This window comes from Coregonus lavaretus (assembly GCF_964263955.1).
Source record: "Coregonus lavaretus genome assembly, chromosome: 15".
NCBI classification, from domain to species: domain Eukaryota; kingdom Metazoa; phylum Chordata; class Actinopteri; order Salmoniformes; family Salmonidae; genus Coregonus; species Coregonus lavaretus.
The window spans coordinates 16,868,979-16,880,731 of record NC_140002.1 but is presented as its reverse complement, the minus strand read 5'-3'; the positions used below and the strand labels follow the sequence as shown (position 1 = coordinate 16,880,731).

General features: G+C 41.6%; 1 protein-coding gene across 3 annotated transcripts; it reads right to left on the bottom strand.

The window, feature by feature from the left end:
* Positions 1-362: 362 nt before the first annotated feature.
* LOC311143031 (myb/SANT-like DNA-binding domain-containing protein 2) lies at positions 363-9,454 on the bottom strand (the record flags this gene model as incomplete). 3 transcript variants are annotated; one of them, XM_084178828.1, is made up of 4 exons in its annotated part: positions 363-1,898; positions 2,138-2,204; positions 2,523-2,778; positions 8,996-9,454. In XM_084178828.1, the coding sequence occupies 4 exons, from the start codon at positions 9,434-9,436 to the stop codon at positions 944-946; spliced, it is 1,719 nt and encodes a 572-aa protein (XP_084034954.1). In that variant the 3' UTR covers positions 363-943. The 3 variants fall into 3 exon arrangements, with proteins under 3 accessions (XP_084034954.1, XP_084034953.1, XP_084034955.1); XM_084178827.1 differs by having other exon boundaries at positions 8,981-9,436; XM_084178829.1 differs by lacking the exon at positions 2,138-2,204 and having other exon boundaries at positions 2,513-2,778.
* Between the last annotated feature and the right edge of the window lie 2,299 nt (positions 9,455-11,753).

Genomic DNA, 11,753 nt, shown 5'->3' with positions numbered 1-11,753 from the left:
ATACCACCCCTACCTTGTCACAACACAACTGATTGGATCAAACACATTAAGAAGGACATTAATTATACAAATTAACTTTTAACAAGGCACACCTGTTAATTGAAATGCATTCCAGGTGACTACCTCATGAAGCTGGTTGAGAGAATGCCAAGAGTGTGCAAAGCTGGCATCAAGGCAAAGGGTGGCTATTTGAAGAATCTCAAATATAAAAAATATTTTGATTTGTTTAACACTTTTTTTGGTTACTACATCATTCCATATATGTTATTTCATAGTTTTGATGTCTTCACTATTATTCTACAATGTAGAAAATAGTAAAAATAAAGAAAAACCCTGTCCAAACTTTTGACTGGTACTCTATATTCTTAAATATAAATTTCTATATAGACATAGATTCAATATTTTATATATTCATTCATATTTCCCCTTTAGGCCCTCTTTTCAATTGGTTCACATTCCTTACATGATCTTTACCCCTGGATCTTTTTGTGGCACTTTAGACCTGACGATAGACATCCAAAGTCAAAGAAATGTAAAGGCAGTTTTTAAACAAGCGCACAAGCCATCTTTTTGCGATAAATATATATCCACTGCTATATCCTCGAGGTAGGGAAATGCATCCAGCACTAGCCATTCCCTCTCACATTCCCTGATAAGATAGCATGTATCCAGACCAGGGTTCAAACACTATTTGAACTCTTTCAAATATTTTTTGTGTTTGCTTTAACCTGCCTAGTGTCAGGTGGGTGGGGTTTGCAGTTTTGCGACTATTCTATTGGTTCCATTGACCCAGGCAAGCTCAATCAAGCCCAGAAGAAGTATTTGAAATGATTTCAAATAGTATTTGAACTCAGGTCTGCACATAAATTGGGGGAAAGAGATATTGCATGTCCCTCTGGCCCTCTTTCAATCCTTCAGTCAATGGGAATCGAAACAACAAGCGTTACAACGTCTCTTTGTTGTTGTACTTTAGGGAGTAACCAACTGCAATTTCTAGACATTCCACCAGGGAGCCAGCGGAGAGGAAATCTAGCTCCACCTCGATAAATTTGATGTAGATGGCCGAGCATTCAGGGCCCATGGAGAGGCCCTCTTCCCTTGCCTGCTGCCCTGTGCCACTGCAGTTCCCCTGGAGGAAGCGTGTGACGGCCGAATGCTGCCTGCGGCTGTAGTTCTTGCCGGGGCTCTGAAAGTGCTGGAACAGACATTGCTGTAGGGTCCTCTCCTCCGCGATGCCCAGGTAGCAGTAGGTCACTTTGGCCCCCGTCTTCTCCCCCTCCCCCACTCTCCCCCCCACCTCCACCACACTCTCGGACCCAGACCCGCCAGAGCCCGACGATCCAGAGAGAGGCAAGCTCTGGTCAGAGTGTTGGTGCTGCAGCGGAGAGTCTGGGACCTCATCCTCCCCTGTGTAGTCTGACTCCGCCGCCACCTCCTCGTAACCGATGGCATACAGGCCGTAAGTCTTGGGGATGCCCCCAGGTAGGAGGTACTGGGAGGCCCCGTTGCTGCAACCCGTCACCCTTGACTGAGCTATTGGGATCCAGTCCACCTCGATGTGCAGCTCCAGGCAGCGTGCCTCGCTAATGGTGATGTCCAGGAACTTATAATAAACGTTCTTCCAGTTCATCTTCTGCACTTTGGTCATGATGACACGGCCCTCTGCCTTCTCCGGGTTGAAGTACTCGCGCAGCCGCTTTCCCAGGGGCACCTGGGAGCTGATCTCGGCGTAGTGGTAGCAGACGTCCTCGCGCCAGCGTGTGTTGTAGCCCACGCCGAAGATGGCCAGCTTGTTGGAGAGGTGCAGTCGGGAGAAGTCGGTCCACGTCTGGAAGTGCTCCCACTTCACCTGCACAGACTCCAGGATGCGCACCACATTCTGCATCACTTCCTGTTTCCTGAGAGGGACAGAAATACATGAACGGTCAAGATGAGGTTGGAATCAGTGGAGGGTTGATAATGAGAACAGATTATACATTTTTATGAAGACTGGACATTGAATAATGCAGTGACTAAGTCTCTGTCAGTGATTTGTTTTCAATAACATCTTGGCAGTAAAAAGCATTTATTTTGACCTTATATCCATGATACATGTAGTGTTATCAGGTATCATTAATTCTATGGCAAAAACACATACTGGAGTTTCTCCGAGGGCTCAGGTCGAAGCTGCGGGACACTGGCATTCTTTGGCGGCTGTGTTTCCTCTGAAGAAATAAAGGAACAGTATTTTTTTATCACCATCAAAAGAACACATCAAATGCTAGCTACCCTGACAGGCATATAAGCTCATTACTCCTACAGTATTCATTTTGACAGAGTGAAGGAAGAGCCTGCATACTAAAGACAGGGCTTCCAAACATTTCACACTCCCATAGCTACCCCTAATAAGAATTACCAGCTCCCTGGATAGTCTATTTACCCCTTTAACAAAAATAAGTCTGCTGACCCCTTCACTATTGCCTGCTTTTGTCATCACCACAATCATGATCATCATCATCATCATCATCATCACCACCACTCACCAGTTTCCATCTCTCCCTCCTGGAAGGCGGAGGCCAGCACCTGGTTGCACCAGTCTTCCTGGGAGAAGTCCTCCATGGTGCTGCCGTCAGACTCCATCTCCTGGTACAGGCCGCTACTGTTGATGAGGACGGGGGCACACGTCTGGGAGTCCCAGCCTCCCTGGCCAAACACCTTTTCCAGCTGCTCGATGGAGTAGCTACTCTTCCTCTTGCCGACGCCGTGCTCCTTCACTCGGCTGTAGCACCGGCGCAGCGTCTGCGGGTCATAACGGGTGCGTGAACGTCAGAGGAAGAGCTTGAAGTTAGTGTTAGCTATTAGGCTAGCTATAGGCCTATCCAATGCCACAAATTCAGCAGACGGCATAGTCACCCACAAAAGGACTAGGATCTAAATGAATGAATGGCTACATTCATTTACTGAAATTATTTGCTTTGAAATTCAAATAGCTGAGGATATTTTATTCTCTACAATTGCACTAAATGCAAAATGCAGCACCCTTATGCAAACTTCCAGTCAGCTTACCTGCTAGCTATCTAGGTGCTTTTAGCAATGTGGGTGCATTTTCATACACTAGTGATGCTTTCAATTGTATTGGGTTGCACAGAAACAGTCAGTGGGAAGCCAGAAGTTAAATACAATTCCATTTAAAACTTACTGTGCCGGTGGGCATTATGACGGGAGGAAACAGACAAAAAATATCTAAAGGATCGTATTATTAAATATACAACAGGTGGGTCTAATCCTGGATGCTGATTGGATAAAACCGCATTCTAGCCGGTGTCTATTCCACAAGTTACCACCGGCTAAGGCTATGACGTTGAAATGCCTATTTACTGTTCCATCTCACTGCGCAATCCAACAACATTGACTGGTTATCATCTAGTTGTCCTCTCAACAGGAAGCTTCTTACTGTGACTAACACCTGTAACATGACCCAGGTTATCACTCAACCAACTAGAGTGTTTACCAATAGTGTTGGATCTGTGACATCCACTTGTATTGATCATATCTTCACCAATGCTGCAGAGCTTTGCTCCAAAGCAATATCAGTTCCCATTGGCTGTAGTGACCATAATATTGTGGCAATAATAAGGAAAGCCAAAGTACCAAAGGCAGGCCCTAAAGTTATTTATAAGAGATCATACAAAATGTTTTCTCAGGACTCTTTTGTTGAAGATGTAAAATATTTATGTTGGTCTGATGTGTATAAGGAGGAGAATCCAGATGAAGCACTTGGAGTATTTGTAAATTATTCTTGCCAACTGTTGACAAACATTCACCTGTTAAGAAACTAACTATGAGAACTGTTAGAGCCACCTGGATCGACGCTAAATTGAAATATTTTATGGTTCAAAGAAATTATGCAAAAAAGGTGGCAAACAAGTCAGGCTGCTCATGTGATTTGTTGACATACTGTAAATTGAGAAATAAATAAACTAAACCAAAAAATTAAAATATATATATATATATATATATATATATATATATATATATATATATTACCAAAACAAGATAAATGACATAAGAAACTATGAGAAAATACTTTGGAGCACGTCATAGATGTACGGACCGCTGTTTAGGGGACCTGCGTGGTTCTGGTACCGGTTCTGACCAACATTTTCGCGTATAAATCGATCTGTGGATACCGTAGATCGAAATGGCTTGCATTGAGCGATAGCCATGGTTCCAACGGATACAGTAGTATTTTTTCTGAGCCTGTGTGACGTAGGATGTGAAAGCTGAAACCACTTGAAGATGGGATTTACATTTACGTCATTTAGCAGACGCCCTTATCCAGAGCGACTTACAGTTAGTGAGTGCATACATTATTTTTTTTATACTGTCCCCCTGTGGGAATCGAACCCACAACCCTGGCGTTGCAAACGCCATGCTCTACCAACTGAGCTACATCCCTGCCGGCCATTCCCTCCCCTACCCTGGATGACGCTGGGCCAATTGTGCGCCGCCCCATGGGTCTCCCGGTCACGGCCGGCTACGACAGAGCCTGGATTCGAACCAGGATCTCTAGTGGCACAGCTAGCACTGCAATGACCTTCCTACCATTTCATTCGCTCTTCAGACTGTCCATCAACTCCTGGCTGAACCCTACATCAGCCACTAACAAAGCACTGCAATTCAGAGATCGATTTATAGCCATTAATCTAAAATAATTCATAGATTTTAAACAAAATACACTTTTTGTTTGTCATAGACAAGATTATTATGAGATGAAAGGCAAGTTCCTAACGAGTTCAGGAAGCCAAGCTAGAGCTCTGTGAGCCATTCACAGCGATGTTTTGATTAAGAGACCTTTAGAAAATATGCACTTTTTCTCTAACACTAAACATACAAATATGTCTATTACAGTTATAAGGAAGGTGAAATCCTATAGTGAGTAGTTTTATACATTTGATCATGCTATATTTAGAAAGCATATGTCATTTCAAGCCTTATTCAGTTTTGTTGAATAGGAAATGCATCATATAAAATATTTAATATTTTAATATTTGTATCATATTTGTACTGTGTACTTGAGCTTGTGTCCTCAAAAGTGACTACCTCAGCAATTTATAACTATTTTTACCAGAAAGGTGAGATTTTAACCTTTCTTTGAGTATGCAGCATTACTAGTTATTGTTTATGGCCCTCTCGTGATAAATCATTACTTTTGGGGATTACGTAGATGACATTTTCGATGACATTTTTACATTTAACTGGTTAAATGATAGTACGGGCAGAAAACCCAATACATCTCCATCATTAATTGAAGTTGATGGGTCATTTATAACAAAACCTTTTAATACAGCCAATCATTTCAATGACTATTTCACCGGTAAAGTGGATAAACTGAGAAGTGAAATGACAACGTTGAACAATCATATTTGTGTATTGAAGATCTAATAAAGAAGGATTGCCATTTTGAATTTGGTCAAGTTTGTGTGGAAGAGGTGGAAAAACGGTTGTTATCCATCAATAATGATAAGCCACCAAGTATAGACAACCTAGATGGGAAACTATTGCGAATGATAGCAGAATGTATTGCTACCCCTACTTGTCATGTCTTTAACCAAAGCCGAAAGGAGTGTGTCCAAAGGCGTGGAGGGAAGCTAAAGCAATTCCACTACCTAAAAACCTTTGCTCGCTCTAACAGCTCTAACAGCCCAATCAGTTTGCTGCCTGTTCTTAGTAAACAGATGGAGAGAATTGTTTGATCAAATACAATGCTATTTTTTAAAGAACAAGTTAACTACTGACTTTCAGCATGCACATGGGGAAGGGCACTCAACTTGTACTGCACTGACTCAGAGTACTGATGATTGGCTAAAATAAATGGATAATAACATGATAGTTGGAGCTGTATTGTTAGATTTCAGAGCAGCCTTTGATGTTATTGATCATAATTTATCTGGAGGAAAAAAAAAACTCACCTGTTATGACTTTACGTCACCAGCCATCACATGGTTGGAGAGTTACTTATCCAATAGAACTCAGAGAGTATTTTTCTATGGAAGCTTCTCTAACATCAGATATGTACAGTGTGGTATCCCTCAAGGCAGTTGCCTTCCTACAGCCAGTGAGCTCACTGAGACTCTTAGCAAGGAGTTACAGTCAGTGTCAAAATGGGTAATTAACAATAAACTGGTCTTAAATACATCTAAAACCAAAAGCATTGTATTTGTTTCAAAGCATTCTCTTAGACCTAAACCTCAACTGGAGTTGTGCATAAAGGGTGTGACCATTGAACCAGTTGAAGAAGCTGAACTCCTAGGAGTAACATTGGATGGTCAGTTATCATGGTCAAGTCATATTGACAAAGTTGCTGTGAAGATGGTTTTTGCGATTGCACTTGAAGAAACTTTAAAAGTTATTGAAATTTTCCAGATTGACTGACCTTCATGTCTTAAAGTAATGATGGACTGTTGTTTCTCTTTGCTTATTTGAGCTGTTCTTGCCATAATATGGACTTGGTCTTTTACCAAATAGGGCTATCTTCTGTATACCTTGTCACAACACAACTGATTGGCTCAAACGCATTAAGAAGGAAAGAAATTCCACAAATTAACTTTTAACAAGGCACACCTGTTCATTGAAATATATTCCAGGTGACTACCTCATGAAGCTGGTTGAGAGAATGCCAAGAGTGATCAAAGCTGTCATCAAGGCAAAGGGTGGCTACTTTGAAGAATCTAAATATAAAATATATTTTGATTTGTAAAAAAAAAAAAAAAAAAAATGTTACTACCTGATTCCATGTGTTATTTCATAGATTTGATGTCTTCAGTATTATTCTACAATGTAGAAAATAGTTTTTTTTTTTTTTAAGAAAAACCCTTTAATGAGTAGGTGTTCTAAAACTTTTGACCGGTAGTGTACATACATACACCACCAGACATGCCACTATGGGTTTCTTCGTGGTACCCAAACCAAAAACAGATTAAATGTGTCACTCAGTTATGTATAGAGCCATGTCATCGTGGAATACTCTGCCACCAGAAAGACTATCATGAAAGACCATCATGCATGTTGTTGATGTTAGTTCTGATGATTCGTAAAAATAAAAAACTGATACAAAACATTGTATCACAGCGCCTCTCCTCTTTCTAAAGATCTAATTTAACTGCACTGTATATAAGAATATGAATATGTACAGTATATATGAATAGTGTGTAAATAGTATTTTTGGTGTCTCTTGGTGTCTTTCATAAACATATATACATATATAATTTTTATTATGTTGTGATCACGAGAAAATTATCTTGTGATCTCGACAAAACAACTTTTGTTATGTCGTCGTGGTCATGAGATAAATAAGTTGTGATCGACATAATGAGGGAATAATTTTTAGATTCAAATGTCCTCTCTGGACCGCCGTAGGGTCGCGTCCATAGATATGGACGCTGGTGTTTCGACTTCGTCTCAACACCCGTGCCAATATATCCTCCAAACACCGGCTTCGAGGGCATTATTACTTAAACAGACTTTCCAAACGTGGGTCTGTTGTAGAGGTCTTCATGGGTCCACCCAATCCCGAATACCCAAGGCTCGACCCGGGACCTGAGCGAGTCCGGGTCCTAAATTCTAACTTTTCTCTTGGGTCCAGGTCGGGTCCTGTTTGATTGAGTGGACCCTACCGCGGCTCTGCATAGCCTATAGCATATTTATTTTAAACTAAAAAGGTGAATTTATTGACTTATAGAAGGACTAGCCAACATATTCCTTAACCAGAAGAGCAAGTTGGCTGATAAACATATTTATTTAGTCACTCAGGTCCAATCGGGTCTGGTCTAGACCCGGACCCGTAAGGGTATGGGTCGAGTCTAGGTCTGGTTGTTGTAGGGTCCATTCGGGTTCAGGTTGGATTGTCCTCGGGTCCAACCTTTTGGACTCGAGAAGACCTCTAGCACACAAAGAACAATGAGCCAGATATTTCACCAGATGTATAAATGTGAAGCATCCGGTTGGCGTTTCCACTCACTACCAAATATGGTGATGAGAGGAAGCCCAGTGGCTGGCAGTAGGAGCGAGATGGATTTTGGCCAACATTATGCTGATTTTCTCATCGATTAACCATTTGATCTCCATACAGTTTTCTGTTTCCAAAACTAGAATCTGTAACAAACGGAGTGGACTGCGTTTTGTAGACTTTACCCTTTGCCAAAGTTGAAAAAAAATTGCATGGTTTAGAAGTAGTGCAAGGGCGAATTGAGTTATTGCACAGACGCACTTCACAAAGCAGGCGTTCCCTAACGGAAATATGCAAATAAATAAATGCTCGAACACGCCAATAGGATCTCAATAGCTCGTACTTGGCTATGCCCTCCTTGCTTGTTCTGCCCACTATGACTAATTTGTTCCCATTGGAAATGACAGGCTGTGGTCTATCTTGGGTTAGTTATAAAACATCTTTACCTCTAGTCTGTCGTAAACACACTTCCTCTCTGCTTACCTCATGTCAAAATAAAAGTCCCGCACTGTCTACAACAGACCCACGTTTGGAAAGTCTGTTTAATAATACGATCCATCAGATATTTTGTCTCAAATTTCCCCGTCATAAGGACCAACCATCCTGTCCACCACACGGTAGCTAAGTTGAAATTGAATTATATTTCATTTCTGGCTTCCCACGCCACGGACTGTTTTTATGCAACCCAAAAAAATTGAAAGCATGGCTAGTGTATGTAAATACACCAGCGTTGATAAAAACAACTACTAACTAGCTTGACAATTCACTGACTGTGTTTAAAAATGTACCTACAGGTTGAATCGTTACATTAGCTAGCTACATTACTAGCTAGCTTGCTAAGTCAATGGGCATAACGTTAGCTAGGAAGCTACTGTAGCACTGACAACATCCCTGGACAACATCACATGATTGAACATAGCACGAAGTTACTGCCTAGCAAGAGTGGCAAGCATCTGATAGATTACTACCTATGTGATAGATGAACATGCTTACTCTGTCCCCAATTACCTTCATCCTCTCCCTGCATTGGGATGGGGTCCTTTCGTAGCCGAGCTCTGCTAGGGCTCGTGAGACCCGCTCGTACATTGCGGGACCAGGAGCCTTTCCAGAGAAAACGGTTCCTGCAACCTCCAATTGCTGCATTCGTGCCTCCGTCAGTCTTTCATTGCCCCACACCGCAATAAGGGCGTTTGTTTCGGATGGGGTCCACGACATCCCTCGGCAAGCCGTGAAGCTATTTGAGGCAAAGGCCGATCCACTTCGGCCTGCGCTCCCAGAAATCGTCATACCTACGTTGAGAGGTGAGAATCGATTAGGTGTAGAGGGATTGGAATGATATTGGTTGCTGTCACTCAAATCCTCCAATTCTGGTGATGGAACTTCTGTTTTCGGCATCTTTAACGGCGTCGATATCTCGGGAGAATGATCAGAGTTACTGGGCGCCGCCATCTTGCTTCTGTTGCTAAGGGGAGGGTAACCTAACGGAGCAGGCGTAAAAAGACTGAGGGGAGGGGGATGGGATACAAGTCTTTTGTGTAGATTGGGTACATTTCGGGATAGTGGTGGCACTGGCAGGTGAACAGATGTATTGAAATATGTATTAAAACTGGAATTAAACATGTTTCTCCTATTTGTCATTTTGAAATGTGTCATAAAAAAGGATAGTGGCAGCCAGCAGGCAGCCGACAGATAATAATTACCCCCAAAAAGTGAACTAGAAAAGGACATTTCAAGAAGGGAATGTATGTGCTTCTGTCAGCAGTCTAAAACTTTTTTAATGGTAGTGATTTATTTTTTTACGTCCTCGGGGGCTAATATAAAATGCAGTGCTCACATTAGCCACAGATTGCAACACTAGCTATGTTTATATTATCCTACTAGACTACTAAAGTAGCCTATATGCAAATAAAAATCGATCTGGCCTCATGGCCACATGTACTCTTAAATCTCCACTAATTGCAAGAAGAGAACTGGCCACCCCTCGAAGCCTGGTTCCTCTCTAGGGTTCTTCTTCTTTGGTATCATGGAATTAGCACGTTTTGTTTGTGCATGCTGCCACTTACTGTGCGGTAGTAGTGTGATACAAAAATAAAAAGGAAAGGGGAAAAGGTACAAATTGCACCACCAACTAACCCTACACCTATATACCACTATTTCATAAAAATCACCACCCCATTCCACTACTTTGACCCTAACTAGGTCAACGACCCTGGGAGGATGGGACTTTTTTAGTTCAACACACCTTGTAACTCTTCTGCAGTAAAACCTCGTACACCCACGGCCAGCCCACTCATTAGGCGGCCGCCTATGGCTAAACTGGCCAAGACGCACCTCCAACAACAACAACAACAACAACACATAAAACCTCAAATAATTCTGCCCAAAAACAATGACAATTTCCCTCAACCAGTGGAATATGGGCTTTTTAGGTGAGCGCTGATGCCACCCGTTGATAAAGAGTATGTGGTATTTTCTGTAGCCTACAGGCTGGAGATAAAATGTATGACAATGTAATAAGACGGACACCTTTTACATCATGCAGGTTTCACCAATCAAATAGCCTAACCTAAATGGCGCTCAATCAAATAAAAAAGAGCTGTCTTGTTAACAAACAACATATCCTAAAAACAGGACAGGTCAAAGTAAAGTGGACAATATGGAATGGACAATCACAACTGTTGTCCAGGAGTTTCACCCTATTGTCATGATCAGTGGTTTCAAGTTTGTATCCATCAACTTTTGACAAGCTGTTCATAGCGAAAAAGAAAATACTTCTGCATTTCCTGCTGTGTAAACACATTGCAAATAGGCTCACGATAACTCCTGATAAAGTTGGGTAGCTGATATTCAGAGCTTAAATAGACAAAATTGATTAGTCACAGGAATCAGGACTAATAAAGCCAATACAATGGCCTGTTTTACAAACAGTGGGCCTACACATGGATGAGCATTCATAAAATTCCGTTGTGGGCCGACATGGTAGGCTATACCATATCCTGTCCGGACATTGTTTTTTTGTGTTTTACAAACGGTAGGCTTACCACATAGATGGGCATTCATAAAATTCAATTTCAGACAACACTGTAGGCTACACCTCAGTAAGCATGGACTGACGCCGACGCCTTTTGGAGGTCTTTTTTTGGTGCAGTTCCGGACCGGCCTTGATTTCCACATCCACGGACATAGACGTCTCTGTTTGGTTCAGATTTGGTCCAGTTTGGACCAGCCTTGATTTGGCCCAAACATAGACGTCTATAAATGACTTATTTTCAACTTTCATTCAGAACCAAAAATGAGCCTGATTTCAACATCCAGAAAATACATATTTTCAATGTTTGTAGAATATGTATTTTCAACATCAGGAAAATAAGTATTTTCAACTTTCATTCAGAACTGAAAATGTACCTGATTTCAACGTCTGGAAAATACGTATTTTGAACATACGGAAAATACCTTTTAACCTTTCATTCAGAACCTAAATTTTACCTAACTTAAACGTCTGGAAAAGTCATCTATTAGACATATTTTTTTAAACGTCATTTTGCTTACTGGGACTATTCTAGTTTTGTGGGGGGCATCATTTTTTGAACGGCAAGGACCGGCCCTGCGTACACCCAATTACTTCTCTGAAGCTGCCACCACAACTTCTATTTTCTGTGATTTACATTCAATTTCTGTGGTACAATTGATAACCATGGCATTGAATGCTAAGAAGCCAAACTTACTGAAGCACAAATTCGTATCACTCTGTATTGGCCTAGGCCTA